Genomic DNA, 25504 nt, shown 5'->3' with positions numbered 1-25504 from the left:
TTCAAAATAAAGATGAGATAAAAATGAGACTCCTTAAAAAATGGTATAAACTTCCTTAAAAGAGGCAATATACAAGGCATCATAATTCCATGTTTATTTTTAATCACACTTTCATTATAATTACATAACTATAAACATATCTTTATTACCTCTGAGAATTATTTTTGTCATGTTTTCTAATAATGTCCATAATATTATCTCCTGTTACAAGGCTATTCTGTAATTGTTTAAGTCTCTGTTGTTCCCTTCTCTTTTGGTCATGAAGATATGGTGAATTAAGCAGCTGTGGGGGAAGAATGGTGCCAGTTGGTTTTACTCTCTTCACAACATCCCAAAAGAGCTTCTTGCTGTTGTTATTGATAAAGGTAATTGCAGTTCCACTGTGACCCAACCTCCCCGCTCTTCCAACCTGAAAAAGCAAAAACTCGTTTTAAGTTATCAATATTAAATGAAGTCCTTCAAATGTCCCTAAAGTTTATTTTCTGTTATAAAACAGCAACTAACCTAAGTGATAAGGCCAAATCTCTTCATATCATCCTCAAAGTTTTAAAAAGTTTCCTGAATTCAGGATACACAGATCTGAAACTTTAGCTTAAATGCATCTAAAATTACGACTTGCTTCTGGGACACACCAGATGTCCAATACTGATACTGAATATATGCTGTAGCCTATGGGCAAAGGCTTACAGTAAGTCTGGTCCAAACTAAGTGTTTTAAAAGATGTTTATTACAGCAATGCCACATACAGGTATCTTGTATCAAGCACGATATGTACAAGCATGACCATAAAAGTGCCCTTTACTTTCAATGTTCTAGTAACTTAGAATTATTTATCAATATTATCCACAGTGCTTGAACAAATTAGAAAAGCATCTACAAAGACCCTCTATTTAGGAAGAGATAGTATGTTAATATTGGTACAGTTTTGATGCTAGGAAAGACCATTTTTATTTATTTACTACTTGCTTGAAACTTCAGCAGAAAGATAAGTAAAAACTACAGAGGTGTACTGCAGTTCATAACACAGAATACTTTAGGAGTTCATGAGACTGGATGACTTCCAGAGGTCCTTCCCACCTGTTCAGAACACGGCTAACTTCAAAGTTAGACCGGTTTGATCAGGGCCTTGTCCTGTGGAGTTTCAAGCGTCTCCAAGCACAAAGATCCCACCACCTCTCTGGGCAGCCTGTTCCACTGCCTGACTACCCTTGCTGTGAAAAACATTTTTCATTGTTACGAGGCCACAATTTCCCTTGCAGCAAGTTGTGACCGCTGGCTCTCGTCGTTTCACCATGCATCTCCCAAGAAGAGTCTGGCTCTGTCTCCTCTGTAACTGCCCATTACCAAACAGAAGACAGCAATTAAATCTCTGTTCCAGCCCAAACAAGCCCAGTTCTCTCTGCCTCTCCATGTGTCACACATGCCAGCCCCCTGCCTTTGTCTGGACTCTCTCCAGTTTGTTGGCTTTTCTTGTAGTTGATGGTCTCAAAACTGGACATGGTAATTAAGTACTGTGCCTTCATGAGCGCCAAAAGAGGGTAATAATTAGTTCTCTTGATCCACTAGCCAGACAAGGGTTGGGGTGTGCGCACACATACATAAATACACACACACATGCACAACCCACACACCATCTTTTTTAAAGCAGTAAATCCTCAGCAAAAAAATCAGAGGAGATACTGGAGTAGGAAGAGAGAATGAAAATAAAGTTCATGACTAGTTTCCTGATTGGATTACGTGCATATTCCACACTGCAAATGAGCTGCAGCAGAAAGACAGGTATTCGGATTTTCTTCACAGACAGTAAAAACATGGTAAAACTGCTTTCTATAGACACAAAATGATACAAGAGAGTACAAAACAGGAAGAATAATACTGCAAACATTATTGATAGAAGAACACTGTTCTAGGCTTTAGTAACGTATAGGAGATACAAGAACAGTGTTCTAGATTTTAGTAATTTACTTAAGAGACTTATGAAAGAGATATTAAGCACCTTTCTTCCCTTTCCTATAAAAACATATTCTGAAGAGAATAATCTTTATGTTTACATTTAAATTTAAATTTCCATAGGTGGATGTCATATTTCAGTATGCTTTCCAAATAATGCTTTAGCAATTTATTTATTTACCTGATGTACATATTCATCCATATTTGAAGGCATATCAAAATTTACTACCAGTTTGACATTGACAAGGTCAAGTCCTCGTCCAAGGACTCCAGTACTTACTATAACTTCATACTTCTCTTGAAGTAATCCCTGGCAAGGGAGGAATAAACAAAATTTAATTCTTTTTTCCTTATTTATATTTTGAACCTCTCCAGTCATAGGCTAGGGTTAGTTATACGGTATAAGAACACGCCTAGTGGGATTATTCCATTGCAGAAGACAGGATGGCCCCCCTGTATTTTTGATTTAAATAGGAATATAATTCATGGAGCTAATTAAAGAGAGATCAAAACCACAAGTTTAATTTAAAAATCATCAATTACAGTTAAATGCATATTTAAATTCCCATTTCAAAGCAAATAACCTAGGCAATAGTCTCCAGTATTTATCTGCATTTAAAACAGATTATCTACAGTTTTGCTTGGTCCCATCCGTCTCTCCTCTCCCACAGCAATACTCCAGGTTTTACTGCATAAAGGCAGTAAACCATGACTTAACTCATTCAAATTAAGTCACCTTTTAAAAAAAATGGACATTTTAAATCTATTAAAAGCCCCATAACTTTAGCAGGTACAAACCTGTAATATGTCTGTTCTTTCCACCTGAGACTTTTCGGAATGCATAGCTGTACACTGCAATCCTGTAATCTTATGAACAGCATCACTCAACAGATCTGCTCCTAGCTTACAGTCCACAAATACCAACACTGGAGGCTTGAAGAGTTTCTTATCCTGTAAAATTAAACAGTTTATGTAAGAAGGTATTACAATAGTTTGCTGCTCATCATCAGCAAATTCAATTTCGTCTGCTCATTATTTCTAATATTAACAAGACTTTAAGATGAATAAATGTTTTTAGACTCTAGATAAGAAGGAACAGGATATACGCTATGAAACTATACAAATTTGTACATCATAAACCTACAATGATTTGTAGACTCAGAACCCAAGTTTATATCAATACATGCATTTTTTACAAGTCAAAAGCTTTCTTTTATGTTTCCTCAAACGCTACATAACAATTCTGAACTACTTTAAGTTCTGAGGTTCAGTTAAAGCTTCTTATTTACTTCTTGGATAACCTCAGCCAAGACTCCAAAATTCATCCCCATTAGTACTCATAAAAGATACATATTATTAGTCATCTAAAGAAAATTCAAGAAAGAACTTATAGCTTTCTCACTGTTTTCTTTAATGACTTTTAAAATGACAAACCACTCCCAGGCCATAAAGCAGGTATGACAGTTTAAGAAAGTCCTCTTCCTCTACCACTCACAGATAGCTAGTACAAATATTTGGGATGCCATACTGCAAATCAAAAAAAAATATCAAAATGATAATTTTTAACTTGGATCCCAGGCACAGGAATCTAATTTGCTGCTGCAGAGAAGGAGGTGTGAGTGACAGGGGTGGAGTAAACCCCGAAACTGCTATTAAAGCTCTTACACTGCAGAACTACTGAACTAGTTAGTGTAGTTATATGTTTAACCTCGCTCCACTTCTTCACTACATACAGATTAAAGGTGAGAACCTGACAGAGATGTGTAAAGACATGAATAATTTTATTTGTTCTTATGCGAAAAATATTACACTTACATTTAGTATTTCAAACAGCTTTTTCTTTTTAGATGGTTCTTCTACCCACAAGATAATTTGGCGAACATTGGAACATGGCAGATTCTTTTCTCCAATTGTTATTCTTACAAAATCGTGCAGAAGCTGATTTGCTAAGTGTTCAATGCCCACTGGAATCGTGGCCGACACCAGTATGGTTTGATGATTCTGAGAGATGTCTTCCAAAATATCCAACACTTGCTGCTGGAAACCCATTTTTAACATCGTATCCACCTAAGTGAAAAAGATTAGATTTAGATCAGATTTTTCAGGAAAAAGCAGAATCCTGAACTTGAACTAACAGAAGAACCACAAACTGTATGATTGGCATGTAATAACCCAAATTGCAGTATTTTCAGTCAGAAGAAAAGCTAAGTGAGAAAATAAAAACCAAATGGTTCACACTGGTCTAGCAGTATTATCCCATGAGGTATCCAAGTCTTTTATAGCCAGTAGAACATGCACTGTTCAAACACATTTCAAATTGTGTTTAGAAATGAATTTTTCTCTTAAGAAATAAATTTTATCTTTATAGTGAACACTCTATGTTTAATCAATTAAACTAGCCACTCACACTGGCTCTTCAAGGACCTCTGTATAGGCAATACAGCCCTGATAACTAAAAACTTACTTCATCCACCACTACAATTTTTATGCCATGCAGTTGAACAGAACTTTGCTTTAAAATCTCAAGAAGTCTTCCAGGTGTTGCTATTATAACCTAAAAAAAACAAACAAAAAAACAAACCCCAGGAGTTAGAAAGTCCATGAAAGGGCAGATGACTGTCCTAGAAAAACTATAAAGTTATAGCACATAGGTGAGAAGGGCACTAATTAGTGAAATTACTTGCCTTCAAGTAAGACAGAAAACTTTTATAGATAACTTAATAAATTATAAAGCCTCAAAAGGAAATGGACCTTTTAGAACTCTGATGGAAGTGTCTATATACGAGCAACGTAATCTGCACTAAAAATTAGCTATTTTTGCTGTAAATTACAACTCCTTGTCTAATAAAATGGCAAGTCTTTGAAAGCAGCAATATCATGCATGAATTTTTTTAAAAACAAAACAAAAAGCTATTATATGCTTAACCATAAATCAAAATGTTTAAAAAAAATAATTGTATTACTGTAAAATTTTCAAGAACTAACAATAATTTTAGTAGTTTAGACTTAGGAACAACACATTTTTGTATGTCCATACATGTCAAGAGCAACATTTTTCTCTTCTGTGAATGTCATGAAAATAACTCTCCAGAGGATCTTTCTACACTAGAGTCCTTACCTTAACGCTTTGCTTGAGACGGTGAAGCTGTGGTGGCAGTGGTAAACCTCCTACCACGAGAACTGTTCTCATGTTTGGTAAACCAGCCATCAGTTCTTTAGCTTGTCTCTCTATCTGAATTGCTAACTCCCTTGTTGGTGCCAAAATAAGGGCAGATGGAGTTTCTGTCTAGAAAGAGGGGGAGAAATGTGCTGAACATGGAATTGCTTTATTATTTAGATAAAAAGCTTTCAAGATTAAATCTCCCAATACTAAAAATATAAATTATGTAGTGCAGCGACTGTGGATACAATTAGATTTCTAATACCCTTTCCATCTCAAGACAGAAGGTACTAAGGGAATATACCACCTTTAATAACCCAGGCCAAGGAAGTCTATTCTTCAAATTACTCAACTTTTGAAAACAAAAATTTATTGCATGTGTAAGTACACTGTTAGAATAGCCTCCTGACAACAAAAAAAGGCCCAGAAAGGTAGTAGTAATTTGTAAAGATTGCCTTTTTCTATTTTAGTTATTTCACTGAATCTGTAACAGAAATTCAGAATAAATTTCACATGAACTCAAAACAGGATGCTATCTGGATCTAGAGATCACCAAAAAATGTTTTTAGAAGTCTTGATATTACAAGAACAGACTATCTCCCTTTACTGTCTTGCACACCACTAAGTAAAAACATTAAGTATTAGCCAGAGAAGATAAGCAGTGGTAGAAACTTTATACAGCAAAAACATGTCTCTGAAATTTAAAAACAAAATTAATAGCCCCTCTGACCCACTTTACTCAGCCAGGTGGAGATGAATCATTAAAGTGGTACAGTCTTTAAATTATTTTTTGTTTTGTTCCATATAGAAGGATCTTCAAACAAATTATCACCTCACTGATACTTCTTCAACCCAGGAAACACAAAATTACGGGGTAGTAATTCCTCTCAGATTAATATAGATTCCTAACTCCAGTTAACAAATACTAACAAAGTAAAAAAGAACGTAAGGTAGAACGGGAGAAAAAGAAAAAAAGAAGGCAGAATAATGGTCTAGCTCCAAGACACATTATTTCAATAATACTGATCACCTCTTCAGCAAATAAGCAAAGCTCTGTCATATATTGATACTACAATCACGAACTCACTTAGCAGTTTTCTGCATAGTATGTGCTTCTTTCTAGTCTTCAACTGCAATATTTACAAGTGACCAACAGTAGGAGGTTGTTCCTTTGCCACTGAATCATCAAAGGAACTACACAGTTAAATACTTGTGTCAAGAAGGGCTTTCTGAGTTGTTTTCAAGTGGGCAACAATGTTCAACAACTTATCACCATAAAAAAAGGTATCTACATAGAATGTGGAGAAGCCAGGAACTGTCAAATATCTCACAACCAGATTACCCTTATGCTCTTAACATCTCATCTCTCTTTTACATTAAAAATTAAAATTATTTTAAACAATAAATTAAAATTCTTTCTTGACATATGCATTAACTTGTAAAGTACCCTCAAGATGAAGAATGAGAAAGCTCATGTAGAGAATTAAGTATTATTCATTGAGGGTCCAATTTTATGCATGTTATTATAAGCATATAACTGTCTTGGAGACTTTAATGATAATCAGACACAAGAGGTACTGGAGTGTAATACCTCTGTTCTTAAATGCTCTTATATAATGCTTCCATTCTTAAAATTAATGCTAGAGTACTTTAAAGATTAAAAGAGTTACTTAAATAATCTTTAATTTATTAATTTGAAAAAAATTAGACACACACACGTTTGTGTGTATACGTATGTATCTATAAAGGCATCTAAATAATCCAGAACATCAACTAGAATCAGGTCCAGAATTTTCAAATATATTCTTATGTATCTCTTTTTGAACAAAACCACTAAAGCAAAAAGCAATACTTAACCACACACAAGGTACAGAATACTATTTGGCATTACTTCTCATCATACGTTCATGTCCTTATGAAGCAAAAGTTTTCTTAATTGCTTCTTCCCACAGTATCAAAGGGGAGACCACATAGCTACAGGATTTCAGAAATTATATAACCCCAAATTCCTGTAATTATTTGATGGTCAGCTGAACATATTCCAATTGCAACTCTGTGCAATTATGCAAATGCCAGAAAATCTCTTTCAGCCACCTGACACATGAAGATACAGTAACAACTTCCTGCAGAAGGCCTGGAATTATTTTCATTTTCTATTTTAAATCATTTAGGAAGTTTACCACAGCATTTAGTTACCTTTCTTAACAAGGAGAAACTGTATATTAGGTAATATTAATAGAGTTGCTTTATCACCTGACCAAAGTGAAAAAACATTCAAAATCATTTAAAATAATCAGCAACTCCCCTCCCTCCAAGAACCAATGCTCCATCAATCAAAAGTAAAATAAATCATTGAATGTCAGTAAAAACCACTGCAATTACATTCTCAGTTACATTGGAAATCCAAGAGACAAAGTTGCAGACCACTTTCTCTAAACATACGAAGTTTCATTACCTCTTTCAAAACCTTCATTATAACAGGGAGCAGGAAGGCTGCTGTTTTTCCAGAGCCTGTGTCTGCGCTAGCCACAATATCCCTCCCTAATAGTCCAACAGGGATCATTTGCATTTGGATGGGAGTTGGGACTTCATAGCCAGAATTCTTTAAGTTATGGTTTAAAGTTTCAGGAAAACCACAGTGTTCAAACTCTACAATAGGTCTTGGAACTTGCTGGCCCTGGACAGCAATACCTAGCTGCAGTTTAAGGTTCTCAACCTGCTCATCTCGCAAACCTAAAATAAAGGAATGATCTTTGTAGAAATAAGGTGCATTATGCAGGTGAGTTTCTGCTGGATTTTCTGCTTCTATGAATTTATCAGATTTTAGCTTTTTTTCCTTTGCTTGAGTTTGTAGCAGGTGTTTGGCTTTACATTCCAAGCTACAAACATCTTCATCTGTTTTGTCACAGATATACTCTCCGTAGCGACCACACACAACACATACAGGTTCTCCAGGTTCTGCCCAACGCTGGGATTTGCTGAAGGATTTTATGGGTTCTTCCAAAGAGCTATCTTCATCAGGATTCTGGTTGTCCTTTCCCAAAGTGGTATTAGCAATGCCAAGGTCTCCAGCTACAGGTTCTGTGTGTTCTTGTACAACTTCATTCAGATTGCATTCTGAAGCAGAAGTTTCTGTTCTAACTGACTTACAGTCTTGGAACTCAGTGGTCTCTTCTAGCAAAGATCCTCCGGAACACAATTTATTTTTCTTAGCTGTACAACTTTTGTCCTCATCAGCAGTCCTCTTGACTTTAACAGATCTTGGTAAAAACATGCTTCAGTGCACTAGAAAGAAAATTGTTACAGTTGTTAGAAACTACCGCCATTGAGAAAGGTACATATTACTGTTACCACAAATAAATTGAAGTCTAAGAAATATATCTGCAATGTAGAAACCAACTCTCATTCTCTGAAAAGATCCAGCAACTGCCTTGTTTAAAAATGATCTTGGTCTTAACAATGTTGATGCAATGTAAAGCTATACTTTAAAATAACAGTGGAAGCATGGAACAATACAGAGAGATCCACCTACAGTTAGTTTTCAGTATTAGACGTTTGCAGTTGAATAAACACTTTTTCATTATCTGTCTGGAAATTTATGCATTTTGAGAGTCAGTCATATTTAAATACCTGGACAGTTTAGTTGTTTCTAAGATGAAATATAGAAGCAAAACATGCATTCTTCTAAGCTATGAAAAAACAAACAAACAAAATTATCAGTTTTGAAAAGGATGCAAAATTTAGTACAGGACCCACCCAAGACCACTCCTTTAGTTGTCCTTTTCAAAGTCCACTCAAATTTAAAAAGGCTGTAAACTCTGAGATCTGTTTAGAGTCCAGCTCTGTCTGTTCAGGGTATCAAAGAAAGAGCAAAGACCTACACGATTAATTTGCCAAACCTCTACTGTAATACAAGGAAGCTGAAATAAGTGTCCATAAATAACCATAACTATTATATTCTGACACTTTAAGTAGTCAACTCTGAAAAGGTCAGCTGTTCTCACCAACCGTGGTACAGTCGGTAAAGTACACAAAATCCCGTAATTTTATTTTGAATTAATCGTACTGTGCATACCAGTCTCTGTCAACTTTTTTTCACATCAGCTTTCTAAAAACACACAAAGCTATCTCTGTGTTTACAGCTTTTTCTCTGAGTAACCCAAACCAATTCAGAGCGACGAGGCGGCTGCAGCAGCAGCTCACAAGCTCTGCGGGGAGGAGAGGGGCAGCCCCCAGGTGCCTGGGGGGAGGCTGCTCCCCCTCGCTCTTGAATCAGAGATCTCCCCACTTCATTTTTCGCACCTAAAGAGAACTTCCCGCAACAAACCTCTTCACTAACTCCGTAGCCTTTCAGGAGAGGGGGGCAAACCCTGCTCAGGAAGAACGCCAGGCTGACAAAAGAGACTACACCCCTAACGGGCTCCCGGGAGGGTCCCGTCCTGCCGCCAGCGGTGACCCCTCTGGGAAGCTCCCCGCCGCCGAGCCCCGGGCGGCACGGCAGCCTCTTCCCCGCCTGCCCTAGCCCTCCTCTCCGGCAACAGCTACCTGCCCCACGGGAGACCCAGGCGGCGCGGAGCCGCTCCTACCCGACAGCTTCCCCCGCCGCCCAGCTCGCACCCCCGCCCCACTGCTGCGAGGCGGAGCCCGGCCCCGGCCCCGGCCCCGGCCCCCACCTCCTCCTCCTCGCTGGCGGCGGAGGGACGTCGCCTCACGTACCGCTACCGACCGGCCGCCGGCCCCGCCGCCGCCTCTCCTCACAAAATGGCGGCGGTCCCCGCAGGCAGCGCCGGGCGAGCGGCCGGCGGAAGCGCGGAGCCGCCGCCGCAGAGCGCCGGGCGGGCGCGCCGAGGGGAAGTGAGGCGAGGGGCGGGGGCGACGGGCTGGGCCGAGGCCGAGGCCGAGGCCGACACCGCGGCGGCCGCCCACGGCCTGACACAGGGAGAGCCGCGGGGCGGGGAGGGCAGAGCGGGCGGGCTCCCCGCTCCCGGGGGTGGCCAGGCCGGTGGCGGCCGGGCCTGGTACTCGGCCTGGGAGGGGAAAAACCGCGCTGCCGGGAGATGGCACCGCTGAGTTCCGTTTGGGGCTGGGGGGATGGAACGCGCGGCTGTTGTCCCTCCTGGGGTCTGCGGGGTAGGGACTTCCCAGCACTCCCGTACTTACAGCCGGAGTCGTCACATGCCACAAACACACGAGTCTCTGCACACACGAGAAAAGCATCTTCTCAGTGCACACGATGGAGGCGTAAGGTATGCCAGATAAATGCCCTGCGCGTGCCTTGGCCCACTTAAAACACTGGGAAGGGTACGATGAGAGAGCTGCTCCTATACTGCAATTTGAGTGAGTTACTATTTTCAGTAATACATAAGCATACTTATTAACAATACATCAGAGTGCATGAGAACACCAGAAGTTATCACATGTCACTGCAGGGCAGAAAAGACTTTCAGACTTCAACCTGTGCCCTGCTAGACAGTCCAGGTGCAACCAGGCAAACCAAGCTCATGGGAAACAGTGTTAAAGCTTGGATGTATGGCCACGGAGAAAGATGATGGTTGTAGCTGCTTGGCCATTGGGAGCAGGGTGGTCACTGCTACTCCGTTTCTTCCCAAAAAACTTGCTTCACCAGGACTCTGAGGTGGTGTCACTGTGCCTACACCATTTGCAGGAGGTCCTGGTTTTGAGCACAAGCAGGAAGACCAGAGTATTCCCAAAGGAAAAGTATACCCTACGTCTATAAATTATTTGGTGCAAGGGAAATTTATCTTCCTGGGAGCTATCTGGGTTGATGTACTCCCAGACACTCCAGATACTCCAGAACACCTTGTACCTTACCTCCCTCCTTCTCCAACATCGATCCCACTAGCTTGAAAGCACCCACATTGATGGGGACTTCCATTTTCTTTCTGGCTCACTGGTGACTACCACCACTTCCTGATAAAAGAGAAAATCCATAAATATTAGCAGCTCCTTTAGAAATACAGTTTAATGGCAGTCCAGAACAGCAGTCAGAGGAGCCAGTGGGAATGGGGTTAAAACACAGACAAGGCACAAAGCTGGGGTTTTCGAACAGCTGGCTGTGGCTTTCTGTAACATTCATGTCCAGTCACACTTGAAACTCTTAAAGTATGCTGGATTTCTCTGTAGTGGAGTACCACAGTAGCAAGACAATGTTAGTGCAAATAGGGGGTTTTGGTCTGTGTGGGATTTTTAATTAACTGGTACTATTGGAAGAGACTATTGAGTTTCTGGAAAGATTAAGTGAGCATTTCTAGACCCGAAAAACTGTCAGACACCTTTCACCCACACTCCATACATTCCTCATTCTCTGTGAAAATCCCCACCTTTCTCCGATTCAGCCTCTGTCATTCCCCTTTGTTTGCACTGACTTTCTTTTCTTCATTTTCCCTCCTAGAGAGTTTCTAACATAGGCTAATTTCCTTTTCTTACTTCCATCTTTACAAGGTCATTTCCTGGAATTCAAAACATCAATGCTAAGTAAAGACCAGTATTTCAACAATATTCAATATGATATGAAATGCTTCATACTCTATTAGATAAAGTCCATATACCAAAACACAAACATCCCATATGTATCAGCTTTTTGCTACCAGGTTTCTATGATTAAAATATTAATCTAATGGAAATAACTGAATCTAAAGAAAATACTTTTTTTTATCATGGTAAGAACACTTACGTTGAAAGCTACCATTCTGTCCTTGCCTGCTATAAGAGAAGAGTTTGCATACTTTCATTACACAGACACATTCAAGCTCTTGAGATTAAATAAAACTGTCCATACTATAATACAGCTACTTAGCATTTTTGTTCATAGTATATTCCTGCTGTTCTGAGCTGCAAAATGTGTAAGTCTATCATATGCATTTCTGTAGAAGGAATCATGAGTGAGTGTATTCCATGATTCACTTATGGATGCATGACTTCCAATTTTTGCTCTACCCTGTATTTGTTTCATGAGAACACTATTTTTTAGTAATGAACACTTTCTAATTAGGTACCGATTTTTTTTCTTTATAAATTACTTTGAAGATACACGTATTAAGTTGCATTTTACGAGATCATTATTATATAACAAATTATTATAAATGCAACACAAATTGACATTCTGCAAAGAGAAAGCCTGCCTCTATTCTTGTTTATAATACACACTAATAGCTTTCTTTTCTTTAGCATATAATGGTCTTTCAGAAGATGAACTCAGACCTCATCACAGCAGTGAAGATAAAAGGAGGTCACAGAGAGTTTTCAAACTGGCTAAAGACTAAAAGAAACCAAGTATCCAACAGTCTACAGGGTTATCTTATTAATTATAAACAGCAGCCTGCCTCTCTCTCTCATTACATCATCAATTATCTAAGAATCCTTAAAGAGTTGTTCAGTAAGAACAACTGTTAATACCTAATAAAAAACTTATAGTAAGTGTTCACAGCTGAAAAGGAGTGCAAGCTTCCACAGAATGTAGTTTGTTATTCTTTATTTACATTAAGATGTTAATCAGGATAGATGTACCAAAAACTCTTCTGGAATAGATACTGTGCTTTGTGAGGTCACTAAATAAATACTTTTTTTCCCTGGAATAAAGCATAGACATTCTAGTCCAGTCACTTCCCTAAGATTTTTTAGAATGCTGAAATATGTAAGAGTAATAGATAACCTTGGTGAATTTAATTCCCATGCTCTCAGCTCCTGATGCTGCCAATCAGATCTAAGGTGAAAGACATTTTAAGATTTTTGAACTTCAAGTTCGGTGCCTTTAGAGTTCACCACATTGTACAACATGTCCCCAGACAAGATGCTCTCAGATAGCCTGCAAGGGTTTTGTCTCGGTATTCTTCCTTCTAAAAAATAGTTCAAGTACTGACTGAATAAAGTTGGGTTTAAGTCCTGTTAGAAAACCACGAACAATTAGGACAGTCATTTTTGCACATTCTGGATAATTTATCTGGGCATGTCATAATGGAAAACCTTATGGTTTCCAGGTTATGTTAAAAAAATTTGGTATTTTGTATAGTCACATTGTTATTTAATTTAGTTGGTAAAACACCAAGAATTTACAATTTTCTCATTTTGTCTATGCTGTATGTGTTCCAGTAGAATAGCTGGCTAGGAAAGTACTGTGTGTTGTTATTAGAAACCCCTGTTCAAATATAACCCTTATGTAATCAATATACCTCTTCAGAGTAACTTCTAAATAAATATTAGGAGCTACAGAAATGTGACAGTGCACACTCAAACCCCCATGTGCGAAAGGACTAATACATACCCACATAGATTTACTACATGGATATACAGCAAAAGAGTATTTCAACTTTCTGTTAGAATAACAAAAATAGTAACTATTGGTTAAAAGTCAAAATAAATAATGAAAACAGTAATTCAAGCACAAATTTTTAATACTAAGGTATCCCACTTTTTGGTCTACTTTAAATCATATCAAGAAGATCTTTTCACATTCACTCATGGTTTCTATATCAAATATACAGGAAGCAGGCCTGGCATCTTGGATTCCTGCCCTCAATTTAAAAACAGGCGCTTTGCCCTGTAACATCTCACAGCCATTCTTTAAAAGCATGAACCAACCTTTCCCATCACTTGCAAATAATAAATAATTCAGTAAAACAAGATTGGATTAAAGCAGGAGACTGAAATCCCTCTACTCCCAGGCACGTTAAATCCATAAGAAACAGGCATTCTGCATACTAATTCAGAGACAGTATCACAGGCATTTCAAAAAGCGGCTTGACTGTAGCATATGCCTCATCTCTCCACAGCAATACCTCCCAGAGTGACCCCATTAATTAAAACCTGTACCAGAACACAACCCGTAGGCACCTCTCCGAGAATCTGGCAAGCAAGGTGTTCTCGAGTGCCACACAGCGATTTGACTAACAGATAAATACATGCCAAAGCATAAGTGTCCGAAACATTTTAATACAGTGTATTTTAAGCGTCCTTTGCAGCCAAAATATCCTCATGTGATGCCCAATTTCTCCACTTAGAATGAACTCCCAGTGTATGCAAAACTACTGAGAATGGACTCAACTGGAGTCCCTATAGCACCTAATGCATCACCCCCTCAAGTAGCAAGAGTCAGTACTGATGAATCTGAAAATTAAAACGTGCCTCAAAAGAACGTCTCATCCAGAGAAATAGTTTTGGTTTTTCTTTATGCTATTAATTATTTTAAATATATCAATATGCATCCTATGTGTCATGATTCTAAACTAAGGAATCCCAGTGCCCTAATGTTGTTTTTTATGTTATAATGGATGAAGAGCATGAAGTTTATGAAGAATAAAAATTCCCTGAATTTTTTAATTACTTTTTTAAAAAAGCGTACCACAGTAAGTACAATTGGAGTTAACAAAACATCCACTGCTTAGCTGAAAGGGAGGGGGGGGAATGTCTTTCCATTCAGAAGGCATGGAAGTCAAATCGTGTTTACTTGGGGATTGGTGCCTGTGTCTGTTCCACTTGATGCTACAAAACAAAATGTTTTTCTGTTTCTTTAATGTTTTGGGATTTTGAAGCCACTCAGCAGATTTGTAGGTAGGTGGTCAACAGCAGCTCTAACCCAAAGTATACTTAATAAATAGTTCTTTGATTGAAGGAATCAGTGAGTCAATAACTCCGTTAGTTTCTGAATTACGGCTTTAAAGGAACTGCACAGGAAAAATCCAAATAATCTAAAAACAAATAATGGTGGCTAACCATTAACTAGTCAGTTCTGCTAATATTCATACAAGATGTCCTGATTTAGTACAGATATTGCACATAGTATACTTATTCTGAGGACTAGTTTTTCTCATTTTCCTTAATTCAAACAGGCAACTCCTAAGCTTTTTGAAAGTAAATAATCAGTAAAAGAAGTGTTAGACTAAGATTTTCAGGCTTCCTGAGCATTCTCTTTGTTTGAAGAACCACATTCTAAGGAATATTGGTCAGTATTAGTGTCTGCAGAAATCTGTGGTAAAATTGAAATTTAAAAAAATACTCTAATGAAATCTGAATTCTTAAAGCATATTAGTGAGGTGGGTTTTTTTGAGGAGGGGAAAAAAAAAAAATATCAAACAAACAGCAGTCCTGCCCTGAAGCTGCAGCATTAAACGCCACCAGTCCATAGGGAAATAACTGTACAGGGCAAATCATGCAAAAATTATGAACAAATTTACATATGTGAATATATGCTCAAATACCGCATATAATACTTACTTCGAGAATCAAGAGACTCTTTGGTTTAGTATCACCACAGCTTTATCACAACTGTAAAAACTACTGTGAATACAATTACCAGCTTCTTTGTACAAGATACAGAGTAGCTTTTTCCAATTTAAAGGAATGATTTTAGGGTCTAAGAATTGTTTAAACCACCTTACAAATCTAGTTAGGTCTCCGAGACTTACAGAACAAGGATTTGATCAAAAGATTGCCAAGACAACTGCAAATTTCCAGGGACTTCAGTAAGCAGTAAACTGAAACCCAGATTCTTAGAGAATCAGGTGGAAATTAACAGCATTAAATAAAACTTGAAATATAGCTTCATTAGAGGTGCAGAATTAAGAATTAAAAATTCTTTCCTTTCACATTAATCTATTTTTCTTTCTGAGAGGATATAAAACATTTTATTTGAAAGCTGCTTACCAGTTTGCCACTTAGATTTGTATTCCAATTAATAAGGCTGTTTGGAGGCATATAAGATTGGCATCTATTCTAAAAACAATATAACACTCCCACAACATGCACTTACTGAAATTAAACCCTTTCTTTCCCCCCTCTGGGGTCCCAGACAAAAGGATGGAAGAGGAAGAAAATCCACAAGAGACAACAGGAATCATTAAGTTTCAGCTTGCCAGATGACCCGTGTTCACTGTGTATTATCATCTGCCCCCCCTCAATAAACTCTCTTTCCAATAATATCACTTCTTAAGAGATGAAGACCTTGCTAATTAATCAGCAAGTATGACAAACATAACAGTTTATGTTCTGGTACAATGCATTTGTATTACAAGGAGACAAGTGGAAGAAGCACCAAGATATAATCCATCAGTATGGCAGACGAAAGAAAAAATTTACATCATAAGCCTTTAGAGTAAATGGATAATAAATTTCCCTTTCCACCCCTAAAGCTCCTACCAGCATTGCTAGTTTGGAGAGCAGAAACCACTGTACTACGAATGGTCTGGAAAACATGCAAGAGAGCTGCCAGAAACTAGACTTTTTACCCATCATCTTGTTAAAATCTGTGCCAATACTACCACTGGGTTTAACCTTCATACTTCCCTACAATTCATTTGGTCCCAATTCTGTCTCTGCATGGTCTTAAATTGGCCTAGTTGAATCCCTCACACAAAAATTATTTAAGAACATGGAAAGGCTATAACTGCATCTACAAAAAGCCAACTCACTGCTGCCAGAGTAGAAGCCAAATTCAGGCTGTCCCTGCTGCTGAGTGACTGCCAGCTGTGACTATTGCCTTTGGAAGCCATTGGCAGCGGTTACAAAACAGAGGATCCTTCCAGCTCCCATACGCTCTGCTAGCAGCAGGCTTGGGGACTGTGCAGCTCCAGGATTCTGGTCTCAAAAGCTTCCTTCATGTCAGCCTTCACCACTGCTCTAAGTGACTGTTACTGTTGGGCTCTAGCCTACAGGTTTGGAAATTTCTCAAACGTCCCTCTTTGTGTACAGAGTATTCAATGCAATCTTAGTAGTTTTCATTAAAAAAAAAAAAAAAAATACAACTTGTGGATATTTTTTTCCACTGACTCATATAGCAGATCTCCTATATTAATTTTGCAGACTTGTGGCTTACTTGGTATTAATTTCACGAGCATAGATCTTTGTCACGTGCTAAAGATGACATTGTACATGACTGCTAAGCAAAATAGGGGATAAAGGAATTGTGACTTAGTTTACCAGAAAGTTACACCTTCAGCTAAAATCCTTTCCAAAAAGATTGTAATGCAATATCAGTATTGGTGACCAAGTAGTCCATTTGTCCATGAATTCTTTAACAGAAAAGCATTCCAGATGGCGTTAATTTCAAAAGACAAACCGTTTTTTACTTTCTCTTATCTCCAAAAGATGTGCATCAATTTCACTGTTCCTTCCCTAGATGTGCTTCTTCCCTATTTACTTCTCATGCATAGAAAACAATGAGTGAAAAGATTGTTAACATTCGCTATGGTTAATGCTTTTTTTTTTTTTTCCGTTTCATAATTTCCTTTTCATAAGCTCTAAAAACCATAAACCTGGGAAGCTGGAAAAGCAGGGCTAAAATTTCCTGCCAGTTCCTCCCTACTAAATAATGTGTAGCCATTTGCAACAGCCCAAAGGTTTTTTTTCTATCACCTGGGAGGCGATGGTTTTCATTAGGTCTAGAAAATAAAAATAGTGGTAAAACAGCAATCCAAATCTGGTCCTAGCATGACTATATTTCTGTCCCATTAGTCGTACTACACAATATAGTGTTTATGCTGGCTGCACTAGTATGGACAACACCTAACTCGGGGTAAAACTTATCAATAGAAAGCTACCATGCTGAAACTTGAAATGGAAGAACAATTATGTACTAGACAAATGGTCTGCATCACACGGTATTGCTAGCCTCAGAAATTATTCACTGTGTCATTTAACAATGATTTCATGTACTGTTTTACCCCTTTAATTCTTTAGAAAAGTTTTCTAAACATTTATATGTAAAAATGAACTAGAGTAGCCTCCTAAGTGGTAGAACATTTTTTCTAAAAATGTATTTCAATATAGCTAAACATGCCATGATCAAGTCATTATGGAACCAATACACTACTCAAATTTTAAGGACTTAAAACACCTATGCAATCTGTAAGTGAAAACATACCTTAAAATTCCAGTAATTCTATTTGCTTATTTCTTTTTCTTGATCAATTAACAGGATTAGCATTAATCTGATCATGGATTTAAACTAAATTCATTCTTGCCCTTGGATATTCACTCATGGCAAAAATGAACTGCCCTACCAGGCAAATACTACTGTATACATAAATGTTTAACAGTCATCCTGCTGAGACAAGAAAACACAGATTGAAGACTGACAAAGTAACAGGACTGAATAGCAGGCCTCAGCATTATTTATAGCTATCTTCTGGCATAAAGTCCCTAGTCTGTGAGGAAGTAAAAGGCTTCAGGCTCTATCCCAGTCTGGGAATACCCAAGTCCCATGGATCAGTCCGAAGACAGATGAGGTAAATGAGAAGGGGACCAAGTCTGTGTAAAGCCAGAACTGACCTTACCCTAAGCCTTAACAGGCCACCATATCAAGGCTTGGCTCTACTTACAGGTTTCTCAGGTAGCTCTCATTTATATTCTTCTGAGAAATCCAGTTCAGACAAAATGACTGAGCTCCTAGTTCAATTCCAGCTAAATCAGCCCTTGCTGGTGCCAGCACATCAATTAAAAATATCCCCCCCAGTCCAAACCTAAGAAGTAGAAATGACTTGTCTGAAAACAGCTTCCACTCCATCCCCTAAGTCCAGCCAAACTCCCACCTACCTAAAATGAGCTGAAAACATGGCTCAGCTCCTTCGATCAGTCAGAGAATGGCTCTGTACCAAACACCGAATATTGTATGGATTTTTCTCATAAATGTTATTGTAAAGCTCTGTAAGGAAGCATACTACTAAATATGAAAATATAAAACTGAAGCATTTTTGTCTTAAGGGATACATCTAAAACTCAGTACGCATAATTAAGTTCTACTGCATAAACGAGAGAATGTTTTGTTTTCTCTTTTAAGCTAGACATACCAGCAAATAGTCAAGGTGTCATAAAACAGAGGACCTGAAAACACTGAATAAGTGAAAATACTAATAAACACCAATTGTATGAGACTATGGTATTCAAAATAACCAAAAGAGATGAGAATACATCACAGTGTTCAGAAAACATAAATCCTTTAACTTTCTCTTGAGCTTTTGCTTCTGGGAATCACTTGCAGTATTTACCAATTAGTTGTTACAATACTAAGCAGACAAACCTCCACTTCTCATGACATGGTGGCACTACGTTGTCCATCTGTGGTTTAATTGCACACTTCAGGACCACAGACCACTAAAGTTAAAACAACAGATTTGTCCTTCTGAAATTCATTTAGTTTTCTAAACTGTTTGCTGTGAGAACCTGCAGACAAGGCATCAGCTCAGCTTGATAAAGCACAATAGCTATTAAAAAATAAAGCAAGTCTCAAAAATGCACCATATCTCTCACTCCACCCTTGAATGACTGCTCCCTAGGCTTTCTAATAGAAGGATTCAAAGATGCCAGTAACCTTACAGCTGGTAACTGCAATAACAGAGGGTAACAAGACAGAAATAATGAATGCCTCCTTGTTAAGCATTTTTGTTTGTGCTGTTCCAGGAGAGATCTGCCAAGAACTTTTCACGCAAACCTTATTTTTCTGGGATTTGTAACTTGGCTGCAAAAAAAATCCAGCACGATAATGCTTGTCCAAAATAATTCAGATTACAAGTTTTAAAAAATATATTTTCAAGTTTTGGGATAAATTAAATTTACACTAAATAATGTAAACAATTTAGCACTTCATGTATTTTTTGTTGCTTTATTGAGAAAAGCCTCTGGTTAGCAAGCTTGCACCCCAGATCATTATATGTTTTCTAACTCTTTGGTATTAAATAATTCTCAAGTATTTCTGTGTGAAAGGAGACTTTTGTGCTGCATGGTCAAGACTCCACTGACGTGTATTTCCTTTTTAAGGAAGACTGTATGAAATGCATATGAAGCACTCCTGGGATTCTATCTGCTAAACAATTCAGTGGATTAAATCTGTGCTAATTCTTAATACAACTCAGCTGACTTGAGTATAAAGCCAGGTCATGAAAAAATTGGCTAAGTTTAACACGCCATTGTTACAAAGCATAAGCCTAGAATTTCCATGTTAAATTACGTGGGGTTGTTTTTGCTTTATTTTTTAACCAAATGATTCAAAGCTTTGAGCTGTGTAAAAGTCCAGTTTCAGTGTTCCAGTTGTCTTTTTTGGCACATGATCCATTAGGACAATGTCATTTTGTACAGTTTCTTGCAAAAGCAATATTGTTTCCTGTGACAACTAGCAAGATATATAGAAATCAGATTTCAGGAAGAACACAGACTGCAGCCCAAGCTAAGGAAGCTCTCTTTCAGGCAATAGCCAGGTGTCAAGAAGCAGGAAGGCTATGATAATTCCCTGAGCTGTGAAAAGGTGACTTATGCCTAAGAGGAAGAAACCTCCCAGCAATTCAAAACTAAGAGACAATCAAAACATATCAATAAATTATAAAACTCTTCTGAATATATCCGGTGAGATAATTTCAAAGTTAACACTGGAAGGAACGGGGCCAGAAAATACCATGAGGCAGATTAGCTTAGAAATGTTTCTGCTCATTTTCTTGACTAACTTGGGTTTTCCTAAGGAAAATTTGCCTAGACCACATTATACCCCAAAATATCTCTACCTACCTTACAGTGCAACACAAATTAAAGCTAAGTAAGCTCAAACAGTTCCTCTGAGATTATTTGCAGTTCAGCCAAACGTGCTTGGTATATAAGGATTTCATCGTTCTTGAGGAGTTTGTATGAACTGGAGTAAGTCATCGGGCTCAGATTCTCATTCTGCTCAGCTCTAGAGTAAACTAAAGCTGCAGGGGAACAGCTCCCCTTGACATTACAGATGTAAATACTTGAAAAGTATTTAAAGTATTGAAAGTACTACTGCACTGTACAACCTGAACAAAGAAAAACCATGGCTAACCAGACAAGAGACAAGTAAGAACAAAGAGCTCCTACCAGATCAGTGGAACTTTAAGCAAAAAGGCAAGGTAGTGAAAAGGCTTCTACATTACTGACACTGTCTGCTCTGCAAGAAGCCACAAAGGTAGCCAGTGGTTACAAGAGGGTGTTGGCCCTGGGAAGCATGACATGTCTTCCTTTAATGATTAAAGAGCCAGCAGAAGCACAGACACAGCGCATCTCCATGCAGATGGCTCTTAATCTTCTGTTGATACAGAGGAAACCTGCTTTCTAGCAGCAGAGAGGATATTTCTGTGGGACTGGGCTCTCTTAAATAATTAAATCAGAGCAAGGTAATAATATCAAAGCTTTTTTTGCTACTGCTTGCCTAGTCTTACAATATTTATATCTTTATCATTCTGACTCTGAACTAAAATGGTTCATTAACTTTGTTCTGCATTTCCACTGTGATATCCTGGCCACTGACTAGAACTTCTATGACCTACTACAACATAAAGAGCATTTATAATTGTTATTTTTTTCATCTTTTTCTGCTGAAGTATCCCACCTCCAGTTCATCTCTTTACTCAATGAAGTCAAGTATAATATAATATAATTACACCAGTACAATACCTCTAAAGACCCTGGTGGTAAAAGAGAACAAAACATGGCAGGGTGCCCTGCACTTGGATACACTTTCTTACTGAGCCAGTTTTTGCTTCTCCATCTCTTCTGGTGACCATGACTTGCCGCTTTTCCCACTTCTGAAAGAGCATACTACCGACTGGGACAGAGACTCTCAAGTACCCAATTTGAACAATTACCCTACACACAGCAAAATACTCAGCTGGACCTATATCAACACAGGGATCATTGCAATAAAATCTGTTCTGTCACCCTACACTCTCCAATCAGGTAATTGCTTCCTGTCTGTTAAGGACAAATAGAAAAAGAGGAAAGAGCTTGACACAAACGAAGAAGACTTGCCAGACTGAAGGGAAACATAAAAGTATATAACCCAGCAAGTCCCTGTTCTTGTATAGAATTTCTAGGGATTACTTTTGTTGTTTCATATAATCATCCCCTTGATTTAACACAGTGCCTACTAGCATACTCTTCCCCAGACTGGTTCTTCCCGCATTTAGTAAACTATCATCCATAAAGACTGTAGTGCAGCTGTTAAAACAAACCCTGGATTGGGGGGGGATTATGAAGTACTGTGCAAAAATGGGAGTCCCAGGTGTACTTTGTCTGTCTCAGACTGCTTCCAGGGCAGCGGCCATCACAGCTATGGCTCAAACATTCCCTGAACAGCAAGTTCCAGCCTGCTTGCCCCCCATCCTTCATCTGTATTCAACTACGCTGGCTAATATAAAGAGAGGGCTCTGCTTCTGACACCTGAGATGATGATGGACGTTTCTATTCTTTGTGCCAGCAAGTGGAACCACAACTGCTCCTTGCCCAGGTGAGACAGCCGAGATGACGCCCTATGCTCTAACAGAGCCATGTATACTATACAGCAAGAATACCATATGAGGACAGAAGAACCAGGGAGATGTATAAACCTTTCATAGGCAATTTCTCTTTTGAGACTTTATAGAAGAAAGAAATCATCCAGGTTTTTTCTTCAACCACAAATTCTCTTGTGTGACACCCTTAATCCAGAAACACAATTATATACACATTTAAATTTAATCGTGTCTGTAGCACCAGGGATTTCAAATGGGAAGCACACATAGGATTAACCTAAATCTTAAAAAATCCTTGTTGGAGCCAAGTTTCTATTGCTAAATATAGATCTACATTTCATTTAAGGCAACTATTAAAATAATTGTTGCTCTTCCCATGTTTCTAATATACGTTGAAATAGGGGAATATTTAAATCAAATTGTTCTACACGAGGCTTAGACATCCTATACATTTCTGGATATTGAAACTGTTTTCAAATGAACCATAAGGCATACATCTCATAAATCTACTCAGAAAATATTATAAACAAATTAAGTTATGCCAAAAGAGAATTAAATATAACAGAGTTCTATGCACTCAAGTTGTGATGACCTTACCATGCATACATCATCAAAATCTCCAACTCTATCAAGGGTCACTATGTATAAATGGTTACAATAAAAATCTTTGATACACTCTTTCCACAGCCACTTTTTAAAGAGTGTACCAGCTATTTACACCTGCTACCTAAAGTAATTATCAAAAATCCTTCAATAACATGCAATTTCTCAGTAAGCTAAGGGAAACAGAAATTGCCTAAAAAATTCAGTGAAAAATTGGATGATGTTTCAAAGAAGGTATGTAAAAAAATTCCCTTCATCAGGTAGTCTCCTATGCTATTCCCTTGCTTTCCTTTCCTCATCCATCTTCATTACAACCCCTTCTAAATAATAACCCCACTGTGATTAAATGACACCAGAATTTTACTGTTCTAAAAGAGCATTCTCTCCTATTTACTGCGGGTCTCATTCAGACACACATGGGCTTCAGTGGAAACTGAAAGCAGGGCCAAAGAAACAGAAACTGAAGTCTATTCATGCTCAGCCAATAAATCACATATATGCTCAAAACAAATGAGCTTTTATGAACATTCAGATCTTTCTTCACATGTAGAAGCAGAATGAAGAAAAATCAGGTAGTCACTTCAATGGAGTACAGCTCAACAGGAAAAAGTGCACAATTTAGTATTCGCTCTAATTGAGACTTAGTGAAAAAGTCTTGCTAAGTGATTGAAACTTCTTATACCTGAATGCACAATTTGAAAACTAGAGTCATGCCCATTTTCATCTGAACTGGAGTGCAAATAAAGCATTATCTAAAAGCTATCATAATGGCAATAACATTGCATTCTATTTTTGTACAAATCGGTTTTTTGAATGTAAATTTCCCACCACACATTTATTTTACAGTGCAGCTAAACTAGCTCTAGTATTTTAAAGTTATATTCATAAAATCACACTTAGGATTTTCCTTAGAAAACACGTCAGGCACTAAGTGGCCATAAAAGAAATACTACACAGATTTCACTTAATGAAAGAGGATAGGATCTATTTCATATGTTTCAAAGTTTATAATAAAAAAATACTCAGTTACAGTAGGGTATTCGCTCTCTTCACTAACAACTGACAACTGTGGAATGTCAAGAATGTGGCACTGGAATTAGGGAGCACTGCACAGCACACCTGGGAAGAAAAGTCACCTAAACCCCCTATCACAAGTGCCATTCCAGGAGATGGGCAGAACATGAACGCAGCCAGTGTGAAAACCAGATTAAAAAATTAAAAATAAATTTTAAAAATCTCAGAAGACACCAAAATAACCAGAGAAAAAGACAAATAAACCAACCAGCCATGAGTGTCAAGGGAGATGAGAAGTTTTGCCTCTCACAGACCACAGGACAGATCTGTTGCCTGGTTGGTGACCCAGAGGAATTGGGGAGGGAAGATGTTTGGTTTTTTTTTTCCCCCTTCACAGAGCTATATTAGGTCAAAGCCAAGTTTAAGAAATGAAACCAGTAGCATCCAAGTATTAAGAGAAGTGACTGTTAGGTACCACATTTGATTCTCATTGGGCAACTTTTTGGTTGCACAGATGTCAGTAGTAAATGAGCCAAAGCAGCTATTACTCCCCCTTTTTCCTTTTTTAACCATATCAAAAATCACAGACAATCCAAGTAAAATGTCATATAAAGCTTTATCTTCCCTTTGATTCATGACTCTACTAGAATCTGTAAAATTGGTAAAATGTTTTCTTCCCTTTTAAATGCCTCAGTACTTTCTGATTACAAATTAATAGAAGAATTTGAAAGACAATTATTTAACTGTTCTTGTACTTTTATCATTCTGAAACAGGAAGAACATACTCGCCTCCAAAATCATGCTCTGAGAAAACTCCTAGCTTGCAGAAACTACATACATGCGTTTCAGTAATAATGCCAGAGAAGTTTAAAAATTCCATCACCCACTTGATAATACCTATTAAAAAATACAATTTCTTAACTCTTACAGTTCTATCATTACTTATAAATAAGTATATTTAATAAAATATAACTTTAAGAGGCTGGAATATCAGTAATGCCATTTCACAAGTCATCCCTAGGCTGCAGTAACCTTACAGCATCATTTATAGATTACCTGTTCAACCTCAGATACCCAACAAAAAACCTGCTGAAGTCAACAAGCATGTTTCTTAAGGATCACACTGGGACACGACTGGTTCTTGTTGACAGTCTGACAGCACCACATCAAGTTGTGCACGCTGTCTCTTTGCCAGAGGTTACAGGCCACAGGGTGCACGCCTCCCCTCAGCCACTACCATTTCTATCATGACTGATATCCTGTAAGCTAAGGCAAACAGATGGGATCATCTTAAATATGCAAATTTGATAGCAGCAATTAAAGATAATATCCCCATGGTGTTATTCCTAGTCTTCTTCCCCCATGAAGACTGGAGCATTACATGGCAGAACAGTTGCTGTGAACGGCTGCGTTTGTGGATTTGCCCCAATGCAACCAGATAATCTGAAATGGGAATGTTTGTACTACCCATTGTAGGTAGCCTGATAAACTGTCTGTTCACTAGTGCTGAGTCTGGCTATAGGCAAGTGCC

At 38.1% G+C, this 25504-nt stretch overlaps 1 protein-coding gene across 5 annotated transcripts in view; it reads right to left on the bottom strand.

Moving 5' to 3' along the window:
- Nucleotides 1-70: 70 nt before the first annotated feature.
- DDX59 (DEAD-box helicase 59) overlaps nt 71-25504 on the bottom strand; it is a 28645-nt gene continuing 3211 nt past the window's right edge. Inside the window, exons 1-9 of one of the 5 annotated variants that reach the window (XM_074832716.1) lie at nt 9784-9968; nt 8741-8799; nt 7566-8395; nt 5069-5236; nt 4415-4504; nt 3766-4017; nt 2749-2901; nt 2132-2260; nt 71-409 (exon numbers count right to left, since the gene is read on the bottom strand). In XM_074832716.1, the coding sequence (XP_074688817.1) occupies nt 146-409; nt 2132-2260; nt 2749-2901; nt 3766-4017; nt 4415-4504; nt 5069-5236; nt 7566-8384 (1875 nt within the window). In that variant the 5' untranslated portion in view covers nt 8385-8395; nt 8741-8799; nt 9784-9968 and the 3' untranslated portion in view covers nt 71-145. Of the gene's footprint in view, nt 410-2131; nt 2261-2748; nt 2902-3765; nt 4018-4414; nt 4505-5068; nt 5237-7565; nt 8396-8740; nt 8800-9783; nt 9971-25504 lie in introns of those variants that run through there. The other 4 variants (XM_074832715.1, XM_074832719.1, XM_074832717.1 and 1 more) reach the window with 4 other exon arrangements.

Source organism: Strix aluco, chromosome 8 (assembly GCF_031877795.1).
Source record: "Strix aluco isolate bStrAlu1 chromosome 8, bStrAlu1.hap1, whole genome shotgun sequence".
In the NCBI taxonomy this organism is placed as follows: domain Eukaryota; kingdom Metazoa; phylum Chordata; class Aves; order Strigiformes; family Strigidae; genus Strix; species Strix aluco.
This window is presented reverse-complemented; position numbering and strand designations above follow the sequence as displayed.